Raw genomic sequence first — 20,803 nt, 5'->3', positions numbered from 1 at the left:
TTCTCTGGTTGTCCATAATTCCATATACTTCACTTTTGGACGTGAAAAAAAAACAAACAAAAAAAAACATATATTCTTTAAGGCTATACAAACATAAAGTAGAGCATAACATAGACGGCCTGTCCAGGACATCGCTTCCTCCACTCCTCATCCTCTCCCTTGTCAGTGTGGAACCACGTGAACCCGCTTCTCTGTCGGCAAAGTTTGTTTTCCAGGCAAGGAAGAAGAAGAAGAAGAAGAAAAAAATCCACATACCCATCAAGCACATGCCAATCACTGGCCGATCAATATGTTTAGTCATCCAGATTGCGTGAAAGTTGACAGATGGATTTGAATATATGAAACTCCAAGGAAAATGTTCATATCTGGCTGGATAGTAGGCGAGTTTACAGAAAGTCGTCGGCTTCCTTGGCTGACAGTTATTTAAGTTCAAAATAAATGGCGTGATTTTTTTTTTTTCCTTTTTTATTTTGTTTGATTTGTTTTTCTTTTTTTCTTTTTGTTCCTCAGCTTAATTAAGAGTCCCTTGCGACGTGACTCGTCGCAAATTATAGAGGAAAGACTAAAAAGCCTGAGAAGGTGGAGTATTTCCATCCGCCCATAAGGGTGCCCCGTTCCAGCTTCAAATAGACCCGGTCCTCCCGTTCCACCATCAGCAGTACTCCGTTACTGGCCGCCTCTCTTGTAACGTCCTGGTCACCGGCAAATGCTGATATAACTGGATAATCATTCTGCATCAGGTTCACCTGCAAGGATGAGCAGAAACAAGCTCGGAGTTTAGTCTGAGAGCGCGGAATCAATTAAATGCTGAATGCAGACCAGCTATTTGCTCACCTGTATGGTTTGTCTGTTGTAAACCTTCACCACATGAAAGCTGAAACTATAGATCCCCCTTCTTGGAGCCTGGAAAACACTTGCTTTAAGATCGAAATGGTTGCCGATATTCACTAGAACCTGCGACCAAAAGGAGAAGAAAGAAAGAAAAGGGAGCAAAATAAAACCGTGCCTCATTTAATTTTTCTATCTGCATTCATCAGTCAGCAGAACAGCTGTTTTGTAATTGTGTATTTTCGTGTCTGCTTTGCATAGTAACTGCAAAAAGGCACATCAGAGAGCCTGGTTGTGGTGTGCCAAGTGCTTTAGGCTGCGCCTCAGACGCAGTTTGGGAGGGTTCCCAGTTTGATGCACGTTAACAGGCCGCTGTCCAAAGACCTCAGCCGTCAAGTGTTATTGGAACAGCTAATCACATCTGCAAAAACTGCAATGTAAACGCGTCCGCTTATCTGATAAATGATTCTGCGTGAACGATCAGTCCTTTTTGGCAGCGCGTCTCCTAATCGCGCCAATTACGCACAGCGATATTTGGACGCGTTACAAAGGGAAAAACAACTCGATGTGGGAAAGGGATGCTCAAGGCTCAGATCACACACAGCGTCAGAAGTGATTGGAAATCAGCCAAACATGCCAAACAAGTTCTGCTCAGCCACAGAAGGCGAGAGATCGTAGCAATTATGCAAATATGTCGTGAACAGTTTCAATTTAGGTAAGATTTTTTTTCTTTTTTGGAAACTTGACATGTTGAATTGAAAGGTAACCTCACCTGGTCAAAATAGATGGTCATTGACGTGTTGCTCATTTCTGACGGCTCATGATTGGTCCCACGCACGGCGGAAAAAGCCACCTTTGCCCCAGCAGAGCGGACAGAGATGCCAAGAGAGGAGGTCACCGCTCCGTCCGAAGAAGGGTTCGAGTCGCACACCACTAGACACTTCCCTTCCAGCACGATGGGTTCCGTATCGTTCTGGCCGAGGCAGAGAACCACGCCACATCCCAAGAGGAGAGCCAGTGCCAGGGTGGCACACGGTCCAGTACAGCCCGCTAGTACCATGGTTGGATCACTGATCCCGTGTACAATGATACAACCAGGCAGCCCCTTGGAGGTTTGTCGATCACCTGGTCCAGACTTAGTTCCTCTTCTCACTTCCCCACTCTGTTTCTCTGTGATGCTCCCTCACTCTCCCAAACACTCTGACAGAGACGCACCCCGACTCTCTCTGGTTGAGACTCCCCTCCCTCCTGTGCGTCTTTCTTGATTTTGGGAGAATATTCAAACAGCTACTGTTGTAAACCCTGATGATATAAGAGCAAAAGTTACAATAGTCTTTTAAAACAACAGTGCAGATGCAAATTTGAAATATTTGAGTCACCAAACTTGACACATTGTGCGCGCGTAAAATGAGCATCATGCGTAAAAAAATGAACAGCAGCCGCCGACAGTAAATACTATGGAAACTGATAGTCATTCCATAACCGCGTGCTTTTGATCAAATGATCCATCTGTGCTGGTGTGAAGCACTTTCTGCTGCATTAAAATGAGCAATGTTCTGCTACGTTACCCCCCTCCCCTCCTTACCCCCGGCTTGTTTGGAAATACACTAAAACAAACACTTTTCAGTCATTTCTTAGTGAAAACAAGACAAGGCAAACCTAGACCTACCTGTGCCTTCCATCCCGCTGGTGTGTTCTCTGTCTCTCCCAGTATGGAGTGAGCGCTCAGATCATTGGTAACTAAAAAAAAAAAAAAAAAACACCCCTGTGTCTCTGGGCTCCCTTTCGAGGGACAACTCACGCCCATTTTTTTTTTTTTTTTTTTTTTTTTGCGTGTAGCTGCTGCAACTACACTTCCCCAGAAGTGTCCTGCAATTAAGAGCATATGCGTAGAGTAATGGGTTTGTTTACATATTAATCAGCTCGGTCCTGTGAACTCAGGACCCCCTGAGGACACCGAGGATCACTTTCTCTCAGTGTCTGTCATTAATATGCTGTGATATTCTCATCTCTCGACCTGATTAATCTGAAATGAAAGGGGCTGCATTGGATAACCCTGCTGTGGCATGGTATATTCAGAATGCATTTATATGTCACCAATTTAAAGACTTAAACAAACAGTTGGACGAGTCCAGTAAAAAGACTTGTGCGCCATCCAGTGGCGGATTTCAGCTGCGCAGGACAAGTTTCTGAGGCTTGTATCATTAATGAAATAAATCAAGACATTGAAATATTTCAAGTAAATAACCCATGTCGTACATATGCTTTCATTTTATATTAATAGTTGTCTTTAGTGACAAATCAAAGGATGGTTTTACGTTCACATTGAAAATCAACAAAGATATAATAGGCAAGCTGAAAGCAGGGGACACTTCAAAAATGCTCACTTCACAGGGAATGACCTGCGCCTCTCCAGCGCACCTTTAACCTTTTCCTTTTAAGTCCTGACATGTCATCATCCTTTGAAGAGCTGTGTAGAGGGTCCCTATCAGTTCTCCACAGCCCTGAATGGTATGAGAGTGGGCTTGAAGAGTGGCAAACCTTTGCTTTAGACCTTTAATGAGCTGTCATTTCCAGATATGCAAACTGAGAGGAGCTTCATGGACTGTCTTTAACTTCAACCACTCAAGGAAGGAAGAAAGAACTATTTTCATTCTGCTCATCACGACTGGATTTCATTTGATTTAAGTATGTAAGTTTTGGACTTTTTAACTGAAGCAGCAGATAATCTGAAGGTAAAGAATCCCACTGTGAAGAAGCATACAATGCTTTGACAGAAATCTGACTCTGTGACACGTGAAATGGCCACCAGATCTTTCGAAAAGCATTAAAAGCCATCCACTTAAAAGAAAAGACTTAATTTTAGACTTGATTATGGTTAACACCCCCCATGACCCCCGCCTTCCCCCACAGTCCCTTTTGACAAACATTGCACTGTCAGAGCTTCCCAACAAATCATGCGGAAGGGTGACATCAGGTATCCAAGAGCCACAACTGTCCCCAGGCCTTCGGAAGGACACACAACTACAGAAAACATCAAATGTCAAGTACGGGGGACATGCACAGGAAAGGGATGTGGCCTACATAACATTACCATACCAGAGGCTGCTGTTGCCCTGAAAGGGACTTCTCTTCCATCAGGCAAGCTGATCGGCCAAACTGACAACAGGGTTATGGTTATTTTCCGTGACAGCCAGCAGAGCCTACGAGCTTCCAGAAACCTAGAGGTTGGTTTTGCGGTTATCTTAAAGCAAGACATCTGCTTTTGCAAAGCCGAGGACTAATCTTCAACCTTCTTTGCTTTGTGTTTAATGCAGTTTTTCACATTTCTCACATGTTTTTATATTTTATTTGGCTCATGACAGTAATTTCTTGCAGGAGTTTACTGTCACAAGAAATCCACTTTCATCTGATTCACCCTCTTCAAGCATCCTCTGTGTGCTCACGTCACCATGTTGAAATGTCTACTTTAAAATGAATATCTGCTTGTCCATCTGTCTGCACATCCATCTGTCTGCATGTAGCTATAAATGACACAGTGTGTTCATTTCTGAAATGAGGTCAGATTCTCAAACTGCTTCATTTGTGAGGTCGGGTTCAGTGCAGAGAGAGTGATAGACATAGTGTGTGATGTCTTCTCGACTTACATCAGTAAGACATGACCTCTACCTTAGGATGTGTGAGGAGACAAATGGCATCAATCTTACTTGTTCGCCCCCTGCTAGTTCTGGATTAATACCCTGATGAGGTGTTATATTAGTAACCCAGAGAGAAAATACTGCAGGCTTAAGCTCACAGTAACAGATATTAGTTTGTGTTAATACTTGCAGCTATCACATTTTTTGCAGGCTGGATTCTGTTATTCACTTCAATGCTGGAATGAATTAAGGTAGACCACTGAAATTTTAGGGAGTTTCAGACAGAGTTGTGGTTGAAATTGAAATAAAGCAGGTGGAATAAATTGTTAAGGTGCTGGAAAATATGAGCAGATCTGGGATTCTCTCAAAAGAGGTTAAAGTACAGAACATCCTTTCTGTAAAAAAAAAAAACAACAAATAAAAATCCTAATAAAATCAAAATGCAGTATCCTGCAAATTAATTTGCCTGTATTTTACAGAATTCTTTTTTAACACTATATGACCATTTTTCAAATTAATTCCAGCCAAACCTTTCAAACAATTTGTGATAGGGGTGTTTTTACTGCTGTCTTGCATCACCTGGTCTTTGAAAAAAGTTTTTTTTTTCTTTACCCTTTGATGCACAACATGCCTCAAAAATCTTCACATATTTTTTCCCAATCAATTTCCATGCTGCACACATGCATCTTTTGAAATCAGCATATTCTATGGTTAACTTTTCCCAGTTCTTTTTAAACAGTAAGTTTGCGCATTGGGCAAAATGACACATTAATTTTAATGTGATTTAAAATCAAATAAATCAAAAATGTAATATTTGCAACATTTATCTGTTATTTGGAGGAGAACTGGATTCCCAGACATGCCTGCAACTCCAACAGCAAATCTGCTGCTCAAATAAATTAAAGAAACACATTTTAATCAGAGTTTAGCATCAGATCAATTAAACTTGTGGAATATTGATCTTGCCAGTTGAGTAGCAGAGAAGGTTGTTAATCAGCTTACTTTGGTGTTAATTAAATTAAAAGCAGGTGAATTTGTGGGGCTACAATGACAACTCACAAAACAGGTGGTGCCTTGTACAACACAGGTTGCACACTCAATCCAACCCTTCCAGGATGGCACATTAATATGTGCCATCACCAAAAGGTTTGTTTTGCCTCCCAGCGCAGTCCCAAGAGCATGGAGGAGATTTTAGAGGACTGGAAGTTACTCTGGAGGAGCTGCACAAGCAGAAGCCTTAGAACCAGCATCTGCTTCTTTGCACAAGGAGAAACAGGATGAGCTCCACTGGAGAGAAACCAAATGACCATCAGCAGGTTACTGGTATAATTGTGTCTGATTGTTTTGTCAGCGACTGACTTCATGAGGGTGGCATGGAGTTTTCATGTCCTTCAGTGAGTCCTATACTCACTGCCCAGCACTGCATGCATTTTCTATACCACTTAGTCCAATTCAGGGTTGTGGGGACTGGAGTCTGTCCCAGCAATTGGCAGGCAAGAAGCAGGGCCAACACAGTGAGACAAGCAACCACTCCCAATGAACTTAACCTGCATGTTTTAGTATGAAAACTGGAGTTTCCCACACATAAGTGGAGAGGACATGCAAAGTCTGCACAGAAAGGTCCCTGCTAGCTAATAGTCATTATCTGTACTTTTCTGACAAGTTTCTTTTTTGTTGTTGTTGTTGCTGTACCCTAAACCTGTATTACATGCAATCTTTCTCATTGATCACCAATTATGGTAATTGTAAAGCAAGACTTCCATGTGTGCAACTCCAATTGTGCTGTAAAATCACTGGCACATGATGAGTTACAAATATGTTCTTACTCCCTATAATCTCCCACTTCAAATCTATCAGCTTCTTTACAAATTTTGAAGTGAATGCATGTGGCTCGTTTCTAATTTAGTTGTGTTAACTTGGTGTAAAAATACAAAAGCTGTTTGTTCATTAAGTAAGAAAAAAAGAAATGATGACTGCTGTTAAACAAAACAAGATGCATTTGAATACTTGTAATAATGAAAGACAAAAAATAAAATAGTTTTAAAATATATCAGATGGAATATGCTGCACATTTACAGGGCAGCAATACAAAAAGAGTTTTTAATTCAAAAGATGTTGCTACAAAAGGATAGATAGATAGATAGATAGATAGATAGATAGATAGATAGATAGATAGATAGATAGATAGATAGATAGATAGATAGATAGATAGATAGATAGATAGATAGATAGGTTTGGGTGATGCACAAGGACACACAGAAACCATGGATACTGCGCTCAGAACAAGCCAGATGGTCCCTCTTCTCTTTAGCTCAGATGACAGGGTGCTCATCATTTTGAAATGAAATTGAACTTTTTAATTGGTCAGACCGAAGGGCAGTTTTCCACTTCACTCCATCCCTAATAAAGCTCAGGGCCAGAGAAGGCAGCAGCTTTTCTGGCTCTAAATATTACCTTATTTTTAGATGCACTTATCTGACTTCATTCACACTGATTCAGGGGTTTTATGAAGTGTTTCTGATCACATGTAACTATTTTAACTTGCAGTTTTATGAAAAAAAAAACCCCCAAAAAAAACCAGTTTCCTCTGATTGTTTAGATACTTTATCTTCGCAATTTTTTAGGGGTGAACTCCACTTTATCTTTAAGTCCTGTTTAAATTGAAGAAATATTCAACTTATTTCTTTGTTAATTTGTTAGCCATTGCTAAATTTGCAGCAGGTTAGGGTTACATACACACATGTGGAAAAATGGAAAACTCCAATGCACTTTAAAACATGAATATTAACAAGTATATGAGTAATTTCAGAATCGACAATTATTGTTTTACCGGGCTGCTAAAAGATTTCAGTCTTATTAATGTGTCGTTTCTATTGATACGATATTCCAGAACAAGAGAAAGAAGATTGTCCAAATGATGTTTTGTACTACTACATTGATTTGCAGTCTTCATTTGTGTTTCCTCTTGCTACAACTCCTATGCTTTAAAAAGCTTTTCTTTCCCAATTTCTAGAAAAAAGCCATTAATACATTAATAGTAAATTTTAGAAATGAAAACTTTGTAAAGTTATTAAAACTAAATGAATTACATCTTTTCAATATATTGCGGTGATGCCGTTTTCTTTGAACTTTTTTATTGTAAATCAAAATCGTTCAACATTTGTTTATAAAGACATAAGACATTTACATTTTCAGGGGTGCATATTTTTCTATCCAGTCATTTCACACACATCGCCAGAATTTATTACATGTTGCAAGATGTTGTTGTTGTTTTATTAATTTCTGTTTTGTGCTAACATGATTCTGTCTTTTTTATTATTATTATTATTTTTATGACGTTTATTTTATTAAAACACGTGAAGTCAATCCATGTCAGGACAAAGTTTAGCTTCCTGAAACATTTAGACCTACAACCTTGTTGAACATATTGTTGAGATACCAAAATATGTATATAATGGAAAAAAAAAAACATAAAAGCAAAAATATAATTATATTAATGGTCAGTTAGCCAGCTTGCTTATTTACTTATTTATCTTAAGTATGTATTTATTTTCAGTAAAATCGAAGACCGTAACCCCACACTACTTAAGGAAAATCAAGTGTGTTTACCGGAAATAATGTTTCTCATCGAGCCAAAAACTTCAACGGACATCACCGTGGCAACTAGACGCTGACATTCAGTCACCTCAACAGATGTTTTTTTTTTTTTTTTTTTTAAGAAAAAGAACATAAATGCTCTCTAAATTTAACCGAATGGGGAAGTTTTTGGAGTGTCGAAGCGTTCTCTCTCTAGGAATCGTGACTTTGAACGTTCCGTGATCTCTTTCCAGGTTGTCTATAAATTTTCACAAGCATGTCAGGCGCAGTGAAACAAATGGCGGCTGCGAAAGCAGCTGTTTCTAGATTGCGGGCAGTAAGGACAACCAAAAGAGCTGACAAATCATTTCCAACATCCACTCGCAACTTCATCGAAAGGTAATCTTTCAGAGCAAGCCTCTTTTTTTTTTTTTTTATCTTTCTTTTTTTAAACTTGTCATTCTGCACTTCAAGCAGGCTGTGTTGAGAAACTGGCAAGTCAAGGCTATCTAGTCCTATGACTGGTGAGATTTATAGCAGTGAAACACAACTACCTCAATGAAAACTCACTGCAAACATGAGGTATTTGATCCTTTCCTGTCCTTTCTTTTCAGCATCGGTACAATAGCAGGTCAAACACACAAGGAAACATGTTTATTTTAACTATCATTTCCCCTATACAGAGGTATTCTGTTCAAAAGTTCCAACAGTAATGTTTAAGCAAAGTTCATACTCCTGATAGCTGAAACATGTTGTGTTAGATGATTGTCTTTACTGCCATTTTTTGCCCCTTTTTTTTTTTTTTTTTTTTTTTAACACTTATTGCACCTTTGCAAAAGAAACATGTGCAAAAGATGTAGAGTGCATGGTACTTTCATGTCTGTAGAAAGTGTTGATCAGAGCATTACAACAAAGTTAAGATGGTATGAAAAATGTAAATCAAAACAAAATGCAATGATTGGCTAATCTGAAATAATACTGTATTAGGGATTTAATACACAAATCTGAAAAGTGAGATATTTCACTCTTACCTAAAAATATTAACTTATAAATTTAAGAGAGAAACAAATCTCAAGAAAGATAGTTAATCAGTGAGGATGAATAATTCTTTCCTTCCAAGAGACTCTGCCTCTTTTAGGTGCTCTTTTTATACATAGTTGGATGCTGGGCCTGCTCCCAGTTAATCCAGTTTCAAAGTTTTTCTTTCACCAGCTTCTTTTCAGTTTTAAGCTTTTTGTTGAGCCAGCTATTGGCTACTCAGCCAACTCTTTTGTCTTCATAAAATTATAGATTGACTCATATTTTAATTAAATAGCAAAATACCTCAGTTTCAACATTTAACTTGTTTTTTGTTGCAATTGTGTTTGATATATGACATTTGCTGATTCTTGTGTTCTGTTTTCATTCATATTTTATACTAAATATAAGCTAGGCTTATATTTACACGTTTTTAAACATCTTTTTGTTGTTGCTGATTATTTTTAATCTCCTCTGTAAAGTCAACCAAGTGTCAGAAAAACCTGAAAAAAGTCCCATAAAATCCCCCAAATCAAAGTCAATGCTGTTATTTTTATCTCATGATATTTAAATGCTGACTTTTTTTCAATGAATTATTGATTCTGATCTACTAATTAATGAATTTACATATCAGTTTAACCCAGGCTGATATGGCTATATGCTTTTTTTTTTCTTTTTTTTTTTTATCATATTTTGATTATTTTATTTTCAGTGGGCAAAATTGTGGATAGAATGTGAATTAAATATCTGGTTGCATCGTGTGCTATGTCCACGGGAAGAAAAGTGAACACCATCTGTGTATATAGCTCTTGGTTTAAGGTTAACTAGTTAAATAATGGGAATTTTAAGATAAAATTGTGCCACTTCACTTGTTTAATCAACATGTATATTTTAATCATTCAACATAACAATCATAAAGTAATTTAATCTGGTATTTGATAAGCAGTGAAATCTTATTGACTGCTTAGACAGGTAGTGAAAACATGAATGTTATTCTCTCAAATGTTTAAATTGGACAGCTTTGCTTCACTAATTTGTAGTCAGACAGGCCCGATCAATATTTCTCATTAACATATGGATGACATTGTAGTTGGAGAAATATATATTTGTCCATAAACCGAATGGCAGAAAACATGAAACTCTGATGTCACTACCGTGTCCTGATGCTGGATTATCTTTATTGTAGCCTGCCACATGAGATCCTGGTTCAGATTCTGTCATACCTGGATGCATCTGCACTTTTCAGCATCAGCCACACCAATAAGCTCTTCTATCATCTTGCAAGTGATAAGTAAGTATCATTCAGGGATTGTTTGCGTGCAACAAAAAGAGCATATTAAATACACGAGCATGTTGATCTAAGCCAGCAACAAAAGAGCAGAAGTGCAGATGTTTCATGTCATTTTGAATCCTCTGGGAGAATTTAATGAAATAAAATATTTAACACTGTATGATTTTCAAACAACATTATTAATGTTGATACACACTCTTTTTAGGTTTTTTTATTTATTTTTTATCAATTGTTCATGTTTAAAATGTTGAATACTGAGATATATTCATCACAATATCACAAGATGATGCAATTGTATATATACCAACAATTAAAGCAAGGCTGAACTGTTTACATGAATAATTTAAATCTTCATAAATTAATACAGTAGCTGATTTCAGCAGCAAACAGCATGACAGACTGTTTTTTAAATGATCTTAAACCCATTAAAATCTGGTGCTCATGCTTGTTCTGTCATGCAGAGGGCACTTTAGTGGGTTCATGTCTGTGTAGGGTTAACTGGCTTGTCCCTTCAAATTTTTCCCAGGATCATTGCAGAAGTTGGACCTAAAAATATGGATTAAACATGATTTTTCTCAACTCACTAAGCCTATTTAAAGAGAATTAAAAAAAGAAAATATCCACATTTAGATGATGTTTGGCTTCGGAGGCATTTCACTATGAAATCACAATAGCTGTTTATGAATGTTGACAGATTAATTGACAGATTGACAGAATGTTGACAGATTAATTGATCTATAAAGCATCCTCTAAAATAATACTTGTCTGCTTCTGTCAAGCCAGACAGAAAATGACATTTCCAAACAGTAATCTAATGCAATTCAGCTTTTTTTAAAAGTGTAATTCAAGAGCATATCCACTCCAAGCAAGTGGGAGGATTGTTTGCATTTTAAATTAGCAAAGGAGATTCAACACAGTCTAATCATTGGTTAATAAACCATTTTCTGGAGGTTTTTCACTAACCAAAATTTGTCATTCTTTGTGCTTTCCATTTCCATCAATCCAGTGCTCTTTGGATGAAGAGATATATGGCTGAGTTTGGCAAGAACAGAAAGCAGAAACCTTGCTGCAAGGATGACTTGGCGCTGACGATGGAGGAACAGGACCAAGCTGCTGGTCATTGGAAGTGGTGCTACTTCAAGACTGTTGTGGCCCGGGACACAAACAAGTGGAAACGGCTTCTTGGAAGCATCAGCTGCCACACTGGTCTTCCCAGCCAAACCAAGCAGGTTCTCAGGTGCAGTAAGAGGCAGAAACTGGCAAAAAAAAATGGTCTTTGAAAAGCAGTTTAGATGGAGAATTTTAGGTTTGTTGTTTGCTTAGTGTACCGGCCACTTTATTTCACTTAGCCGACACTTAAGAAGCACAAGTGTTTCTTTTTTGCTAATTGAGTTATTGGCATATGTTTTTTTTTTTGTTTTTTTTTTGCAAGCATTTGAGATTTTCATTCACTTAGGTGTTAAAAAAAAACTCTTTGGTAAATCCTTGTGTGGATTTGTTTTCATATATAGCTTCACCTTATTTCAGTTTCAGCGCAGTCTGCTGATCAGACTGCATATACTCTGACATAAACTGCATTTATAGTTTTTTTTTTTCTTTCCGACTCCTTTTTCCCTTCAACTTGCAGCAGCTCCATTAGGCATTCCTTCATTGTTAGAAAACTTTGGAAATCTACTCCTGCTGTGGGGAAAGTTCAAGGCCAGAGACAGGAGACAAGCTGCTTGCAATCAAAAACAAAGCATGGTTTGCCCCCCCCGCCTTCATATCGCGCTTAATGACACTGTCACTGTCTTATTAAAGGTGAGAAAGAAAGTCTGTGTCTGAATGTGATGTGTGCTCTAGGGGATGCCAGCACGCAGAGGGAAAGCTCCTTCACCACCTCCTCTGCGGTTTCTGCTGTGTTTTTATAACCTCTGATTAGAGGCTGTGCAGCACTCAATTTTGAGTTCTGTAGCAGTCGCTGTGCTACAGAGGGGAAGTAGAAATAATTGTGTTCCTTGCAGAGGCAGTGTGAATTGTTGAAATAAATTACTTAGCCTCCCCCAACCCCTCATCCCCCAACACACACAGACACAGACACATGCACCCACACCTTCCCATCCCTTTCTCCTACCACCAGCTGAGACAATCCCCATGGGGGTTTGTCTGTTAGAGACACTGAGGAGCATGTGATTTACCTTGGTAATAATCATTTCACAAGACATCGCAAATACAGACAGTACAGACGGAAAATCCCTTGGGTCATCTGGGGCCTCCTGGGCTGCTCCAGTTTTTAGCTTTGTTCCTGCACTTAATTGATATTGGATGGTGCCTAGGCAAGAAACCGGCTGCGTCACAGTCAGGGCAGCCGTGAATCACAGCTTCGACTGAACTGGATCAAGAGATGTATCACAACGGCTGGAGTTTTATTTCATCCATTGCATATCATTTCATGAGCACGAGCAGCTTAAATGGAGTTATGCTACTGTTTATTGATGACAAAATGGTAAAGCTATTAACTTAAGAATTCACCTGATTTCAAAAGCAAAGCAGCTTTGTAAAATACTGCAAGCGACTGCATTGCATTAAACTGAATTAATAGATTTGATTTGTTTCTCTTTGGGAACTTAAACTACTGTTTTCTAACTCAGTAAAGAAGCAAACCTGTTAATCTCAGCTTGGTTTGGTGGAAATGGAAGCTGTGTTCTCACCCCATTCTGCAAAAATCGGTTTGCTTTACTTCAGCACGGCGTTATCTTCCTCTAGAAGCCTGTGTGTCACCTGGGAACTGACAATCACTGATAAGTCAGGACATGAGAGTACTTTGGAGCTGAGCTGGTCCCAGTTCTTCGAGACTTCTCTGACACTGTGCTGGAGCGGAGGAGACTACTTGCCTGACTTGGAGCAGATTTCTACCCTTCAACTCCACGGTGTCAAGAGGAATGCCCTCACCTGCCCCGGCCTCAAGAAGTAAAGACAGTCAGACTCCAATTCAACCCTCTCTGTCTCCTCATCTTTCTGTGAAACCAACTGTCTCCTTTGTTTTCTTCGTCGCACTTGGACAGGAGGTCCCTCATGGCAAAGCTGGACATACAGCCTCTAACTGTAAGAACAAAGGTCCTTGGCCAGGACAGACTGGTGCAGCTGAAGCTCGTACAGCCTGGAATCATCATCGGTGTGTGGAGGGTAATTACTACACACGCAGCCGTACCATTTCTCCATTATTATTCATAAATTTAGCTGAAGCAGTGTGAAGTGTGCCTGTTTATGTCAAAGTGACCGATTTTAGCCCGACAAAAATAAAAGCAATTCAAATGATGTCTCTTTTTGCAGGACCAGTCCGCCATTGCCTTCATCGTGTTCACTCTGCACTTTCACAGACTAGTAGAGAGAAGCATTCAGGGGTCATGTGTTCGGTAAGCTGCTGTAGAGCAGGCTCTTTTTACCCACACTCTTAAATTGTGTTCATTGTGTCACCATCACTTGGTTATGGCTCATATTGCAAGGATTCAGTCGTTGACTGGATTCATTCGATGCTCCTGATGTGACCCATGTATGCCCCTCTGCAGTAGCATGTAGATTTCACCAGATAAATGTATGCTGTCCCTAGCGTTGGAATTTCTATGAGATCTTATATTTATTGATAATCTTATAAATGTTGGAACTTCTCTCTTTTAAAAAATCTTACAGTGCTTAATTTTTCAAATCCATCTGAGAAGATCTGATTCAGGTTATGTGATATTTAATAGTAAAGGTGATGTGTGGTTTTAAAAGAGTTGCACAATGATCACACATTGGGAATTCATGAGCCCTGTCAGGATCACACACATCTCTGAGTTTACACTTTGGCATAGTGTGTATATACCCCCCTCTACTGGTGTTTTATGAGATCACAGTAGTGTTGCTGCATATTATGGTTAGAATCCACAAAAAACAAATAAACCTCTGAAACAGCTTTGTAATGAAATATATTTTTCATAATAGTCTCTCAGTTTATTTATTTATTTATTTTTCGATCCAGACCTTATGAGGAGCCAGTCGTCAAACTCCCTTTCGATGACATAGACCCAGAGTATGGTCTCCATGGTTACAAACTACACATTGTTCTCCACGACACTGTATGCGAGCTCATGTCTGGCAGCTTTTCCAAGCTCTTCTGCCCCAGAGGTAATCTATTTAGACTCACACTCACAAAGTTGCGCTGGATCATTTACATGTATAGTAACTTCTGCATGAATAAAGATCAGATGGAGAATTGTCAAGAAGTCATTTGCTCCCATTTCTTTTTGCCTCTCACTGTGAATTTATGAAACGCTAAAGAAAAGTTTTTTTGTTTTTTTTTTTCTCTCATTCTGTCATGCCGGTGAAGCTTCTAGCTGCAGCTGTATTCACAGTGTAAACTAAAAGAGTTCACATTCTGCATGCACACTGTGAAAGTTACATTTGCACATTTCACATTGATGTTACTCATATTTATCTTTATATTAAGCTGTTTTCTCTAATTGTTTTCCTGTATAGCATGCTACCCTTCTTAGCAAACAGGCTTTTCTGTTGTTTCCTTTGACCAGCTCAGATCGCTGATGGACTGATCCAGTTAGCTGCCATTAGCAGGACAAACCTGTCTCAGCACACACCTCTGACAGGCAGCGTCAAGCTGCCCTGGCGATGCGAAGCTCTGCAGGGAGCCATAGAGGTAAGGGCATGCGCTTGTAACTGTTCTATTATTGCCCAGCAGAAAAAGATAATGTATCCCTAAAGCATCTTAAAGTGTGTTTCTTACACTTTATTTTACATTAAAATTATAGTGATATTCATATGTCTTCATGCCTGCACCAAGCAGTTTGTCTGCCAGTGGTTTAAATGGCATAAACACAGATTTTTGGAGTGTGGATGCATTTTTTTTCCTTTGGTTACATTTTTTATATGTGCACAAGGTTGATTACTATTCGTAATTTAGTTATTCGTGGATTTACAAGTTCCATTCATTTATCATTCGGATATGACAAAGTTCTTGGCACCACAGCTTATTGGATGTGAAAATTAAAGCAACTGCTAAGGAGAAGATGTATGACACCAACTTTAATGGAGGCAGTCATCTGAGAGGTGAAGAAAAGGAAATGTGCTTATTTTATCTTGGAAAAAAAAAAAAAACCAGATATAGACAAGTTGTTTTCAAAGTAGCTGTGAAAAGTAAAATGCTGACATGTAGCTGTGTGTAAGCACATTAGCTTGTGGGTTCTCTGTGTAATCATCACAGATCCAAAATGATTTCTGAGGGTTAAGACTTTGTTTAAGTGGTTAGAATTAGGTGAGTTTAGGATTATGTGAAGGGTGTTAAATGTTCAGTTTTATAGTTTTAATCCGGGTTAAGAGGCAGAGGAGGCCTTACATCCATGTGTGCACATCTGCATGTGTGAATAAGGGACTAAATGGATCATATTTCCTGTGTTTTATAGTAAAAACAGGAAACATCCATACTGATGCAGGTCTTTTCTCATATTCCAGAACTGCTGCATCATGAGTCTGACTCTGTTGGATGAATTCAGAAAACCCTTCAGGTGTGTCACTTCTCCAGTTTCCATGGTACCAGAAAAGACTCCTGTTTCTTATGACTATGACGGTGAGCATTACCTGATCGTCCACCAGGACTCAGACATTCAGGTGAAAATGCAGCTTGTGTGGATGGAGGAACAGAAGAACTTTATTCTAATCAATTTAGTTCTCCATATACGTGTCGACGCCGTGAACAAGTATTTTCATAGAAGTTACTGATCAGGGTGAATCTCTACAGGGAAGATTCCACTAGAAACATTTCATATTTGAGGTTTTCCAGCACAGCTGTCAACTTTCGGACAGCTGAAAGGCTGGATCTTCCACAATACCTCATCTGGATGCGAACCCTGCTGGCCTCGTTTTCGTTCTGACTCTCAGTTTTATTTATTGATGTTACAGTTTTCTATATCATATATTAATTGTACTTTCTCAATATAAAGAATGCAAAGTTATCACCCCCGTGAGTTTGTTTGGACACCATAAAGAAGTCTTACATGTTCTGAGGTTGTCTTTTGTACGCACAGATCCTGAGTTCTGACTTAAAGTCAAAACAAAAGCTAAAGGCTTTTTAGTTTTTAATTCAGCTCTGTTAATGCATCTGATCTGCATCTATGTTTGTGAAAATATTAGGGATAAGTTAATGCACACATATCTAATTTGTTGTTTAGGTGTAAACAAATGCTTAAATTAACAGTTAACTAAATTAAGATTTTCTTTGTATGTGTGTAAAGAAGCCAGTTTTCATTAATTACTACTCTTTAATGGTAATAAATTATTTAAGTTCCCCATGCCCCCCTAAAAAAAGACCAAATAAAAGCCTTATATTTAAAACTTTTTTCATGGTTTGGGCCTTGAAGGATTAACATTGTTTGTACCGTAATGAACACATTTCCTCCTTTGCATTATCAGACATTCTGCAATCCCTTTTAGATGAAAATGGAACTTGCTGTCCACACCTTGGGCAAGTCTGGCCACAGAACCAGAACTGGTGCAAAGGCAGTTGTTGGAAATGGTTGCCATGCTGCTGATGGAGCAGCATCACTGATGGCAATGAAATAAGGCAAGCTCCTGGATAATAGGATTTCAGAGGCTTCCCTTCCTTTTCACAGAGAGGGTCATCATCACCTTGAAAAGTTGCTTATATTTCTAAACACATCCCCAACATCTTTGCCAGTAGATCCCTAAATTGTTTGTGGAAATGAGCCAGCGGGGAAAAGAGGGGGACAACCGTCTTTTTTTGGTCACATCATCAGCATCAGCAACACAGCTAAATCCAGAAGGAGCGCTGGGACGGAGAGAGAAACTCACTGAATTATAAGAACTTCTTGTCAGATCTTTGATATTTCAGCACTTTACTTTTCATCTGGATCCAGGACTGGATGTTATAACTACAATCCCCTCAAGAACTTGGGACACAGTGTAAACATGTACATAAAGAAGAATGCAATGGCTTTCAAATGTCATAAGCCATTGTTGAATCTTACTTCTGAGAGGCTCTGCCTCTCTAAGATGTTTTTATTGCCTATTCATATTACTGACCTGCTTCCAATCAGCCTAGTTTTTTACAACAGATTTTTTTTGTTTTAGTACCATTAGGTCTTCTTGCCTTTTGCTCTCTTCATTCCAACATTCATGAGGCATGTTCCTGCCATCAAAATCAAGTAATAAGCTATTACCCATAGGTTGTTTTGTGTTTGACTCTTTTTGTTTGTGGTTTATTATTGTCATTATTTATTATTAGTATTTTTGTAATTGAGGTAGTTCTTGTTGTTGAATGATCACATATAAATAGCATTTAGAGATTGCTGGAATTAAATGGAAATACTCTGATAGATTATATGATGTTACCCAGATTTAGAATGAATGATACCTACCATTTATTGTTTTCAAGTTTTCTGTGCTGCAGCACATTTCCATCACAGTGACCTTCATACAACTGAGTGCTGTTACATCATCTGTTCCAAAAGGCCCATCCTTCATCCCTTCGTTTTATATGCAAAACCAGGAGCCAAGGGTAATGTGCGTTGGCAATGGACTGGCAAGCATTTAAGTCTGTTGTTCAGGCGTCTGAATCACAATGGCTAAAAACGAAAACACAAAAACCTTTAGAAATGTGTGTCACAGAGCCATGACAGCAAGAACCCTGGATATGTCTGTGAGGAATCTTATAACATGCCTCAAAACACCGACTTATTTTTATGTGAAATTACTATTATAAATAAACAAGCATGTCATTTACATACATTTGAATAGAACTGATTTAAGCCTGTTCTCCAGCAGATGGCTCTCTTTGGTAAACAATAAGACTTTGAACAGCATCATTTTTATTATTTCAGAGTTCAGTCACTTTAACACCAGCTCCAGAGAAACACACAGTACATAACTTGCAAAAATCTCTTGATCAGCACAAAAATAACTTATTTTCTCTAAGTGTCCCAACACAGCACAGGAAATTCATTTTTTTTCCTCGTCTTTTTATTTATTTATTTTTGCAAAGTAATTACTGCGCAAGCCTGCAAGTTCATCAAAACCTAAAAGACTTCAACACCAAATAATTAGAAAAAAAAAATCTAGATGCTAACTTCTGAACAGCTAACTATAGCGACACAAAGCTTCATTTAACTCATCTTTCTTTGTTTCCTCAGAAGCTAATCTTGGAAGAAAATTGCTTCCATTTTTAGCTTTTAATTCGCTCCCTTGTGAGTGACCAGCTGGGCACAAACTATGCTCTCCCATAAACCACTGACACGGTTCTCATTTAGCCCTTTTATTGGAGCAAAAACAGTCACCTGATAAAAATCAGGAGGGAGACTCATCATGTTTGGCATCATTATTTTACCAGCAACCACAGTCTTAACTGATGCTGCTGTCTTAAAACAAACATTAGAGGACAATATTATAGCTCATTTTTCCATCTTCCACTCTTTAAAATGATCATATTCCTCTACCATATACCTCTACTCATATCCCTGTATGAGTTCCATGTCCTCACCATCCCTAACCTCCAATATAACATATTTATTACCTCATCGGGTCAGTATGTGATGCCAGGGAAGTTAATTATGCATATAATGATCAGAACAGCATCAGTGACAACAGCCCAAAATGTCCTTGCCAAAACCGTCCCATTAGCAGCCCCATAATCAAGCAGAAAGCGATGTGCAGATATCCCAAGTTAACAGATGGCTATGGATTTACAATAGCGAATGTGAACCCTTCCAATTAGATTGCGTTTACTGTTCCAGCCTTTTTCTTTTCTTTCTCTTCTTTTACCTTTTATTACTGACTCTCTTTTGATCTCTGCAAGCAAGGAAAGGTGCATAGCAGCGACAGCTTTAAGGAAAATCACACAACCAGTGGGTCCCTTTTTATTCTCTCTAAATGCAGCATCATGCGGAGATATCCATTTATACTAATCAGACTTGGATTATATTAAAGAAAGACAAAGTTAACAGCAGTGATTATCTTGTCATAACGGCACCCGTCAAAGGGTGACATATTAGGCAGAGGTTCTTGAAATCCATGTTTGAAGCGGGAAAATGGGTATGCTTGAGGATTTGATGGATTGTAACAAGCACCGGTTTTCACACATAAACGGCTGGGTCAGAGAAACTTTAAAAATGCAGATATTTTGGCTCTTTCAACTATAAAATGGTTTTCCCACTGAACATCTGACAAGTACATCCCACTCAATAAGTTCACACAAAATTAATTAAGATAAATTTTATATTAATTAAAGTAAAATAAAATATATAAAATATGTATATATATTTTGTCAAATTAAACAAATAACATCTTTTTAAAAAGATTTTTAAGATCTACATAAGCCTACTTGAAATCAGACAAAATAAAAAAATAAACAGAAGTAAAACAGAAACAAACAAAATGCAGATTATGTGCTTGGTGCAGAACTTCAAAGTTGCCATCTTGTGTTTCACCCTGAAGCAACAGCAGAGACCACGACACAGAGGAGCTGATAACAAGAGAAACTAACCACAAGAGAAAATGCATTCCGTTTGCAATAAAGTACATTAAAATGTGCAGACCTATAAAGCTGTGCAGCTTACTGCGTGAGATGGTCCCAATTTGCTGCCAGCTAAACTGTTTGCCAGTTGTTTTAGGCAAAGGTCCACTGGCTCAATAAAGAGGGATTTGCCACCTATTGTAGCTGAGCTGGAAATGCTTCAGTTAATAAACTGGTAAAAAGGCACAAGTTCACATAACACATCACAGCCTGCAATGTGTAATTGTTGTGCAGCTGAAGATTGGTTATAGTTTGGTCAGAGAATTCAGAACTAGATCATGCAGCAACCTCAGAAACAAGTGGTCTGGTCAAATCAGTCCCATTTTTTGATGTTACAACAATAGTGGGATACACTGTTACTGAGAAAAGTCTACAAGGCTACACAAAGGGAGAATGGCGAGTAATGTTCTAAATAATGCCATAAGAGAGCTTTTGACTTCCACGGCATAATCTAACCACATAATATGATAGAAATATACCATCATATATCAATACATGTACAATAGATATTGCTAAATAATCATGGGATTGGAATTATACATCATTTTCATGGCAAAAATGAGAAGTGGAATGGAGCCCTCATTTACAGACCGGTGCTTAACACCATGTTATGTTGTTGCTTAAACACTACCAGTCAAAAGTTGGGGCACACTTTCCAGTATTAAAAAAACATTGCATGTTATCATAGGATCATGCAGTGCAACTTAACATCAAAACACTGCTTGGTTTGAGGAATATGTGAAAGAGTTCAAGGTTCAAATTCCCCACATCTCAGTCCGAACAATCTGGATGAGCCTGAAAAATATGGCTGATTCATGTTCCTGCTGTAGTATCTTACAAGGCATAAAGAAATCTGCTGCTAACATCGTGCTTCTTGATACCACAGGAAACCTTCAG

At 38.4% G+C, this 20,803-nt stretch overlaps 2 protein-coding genes across 2 annotated transcripts; one reads left to right on the top strand and one right to left on the bottom strand.

Moving 5' to 3' along the window:
- Positions 1 to 548: 548 nt before the first annotated feature.
- Positions 549 to 1,939, bottom strand: cbln2b (cerebellin 2b precursor; the record flags this gene model as incomplete). Its single annotated transcript, XM_079259927.1, has 3 exons — positions 1,601 to 1,939; positions 835 to 954; positions 549 to 746 (listed from the first exon to the last, which is right to left on the bottom strand). The coding sequence occupies exons 1-3, from the start codon at positions 1,886 to 1,888 to the stop codon at positions 549 to 551; spliced, it is 606 nt and encodes a 201-aa protein (XP_079116053.1). The 5' UTR covers positions 1,889 to 1,939.
- Positions 1,940 to 8,340: 6,401 nt separating this feature from the next.
- On the top strand, positions 8,341 to 16,101 carry fbxo15 (F-box protein 15; the record flags this gene model as incomplete). Its single annotated transcript, XM_079259629.1, has 9 exons — positions 8,341 to 8,441; positions 10,246 to 10,350; positions 11,357 to 11,587; positions 13,096 to 13,299; positions 13,395 to 13,515; positions 13,663 to 13,745; positions 14,351 to 14,496; positions 14,898 to 15,022; positions 15,835 to 16,101. 9 exons carry the CDS (start codon positions 8,341 to 8,343, stop codon positions 16,099 to 16,101), a joined length of 1,383 nt encoding a protein of 460 aa, XP_079115755.1.
- Between the last annotated feature and the right edge of the window lie 4,702 nt (positions 16,102 to 20,803).

This window comes from Telmatherina bonti (genome assembly GCF_933228915.1).
Source record: "Telmatherina bonti genome assembly, chromosome: 20".
NCBI classification, from domain to species: domain Eukaryota; kingdom Metazoa; phylum Chordata; class Actinopteri; order Atheriniformes; family Telmatherinidae; genus Telmatherina; species Telmatherina bonti.
The sequence above is the reverse complement of the archived record's forward strand: the minus strand, read 5'-3'. Positions and strand labels throughout refer to the sequence as shown.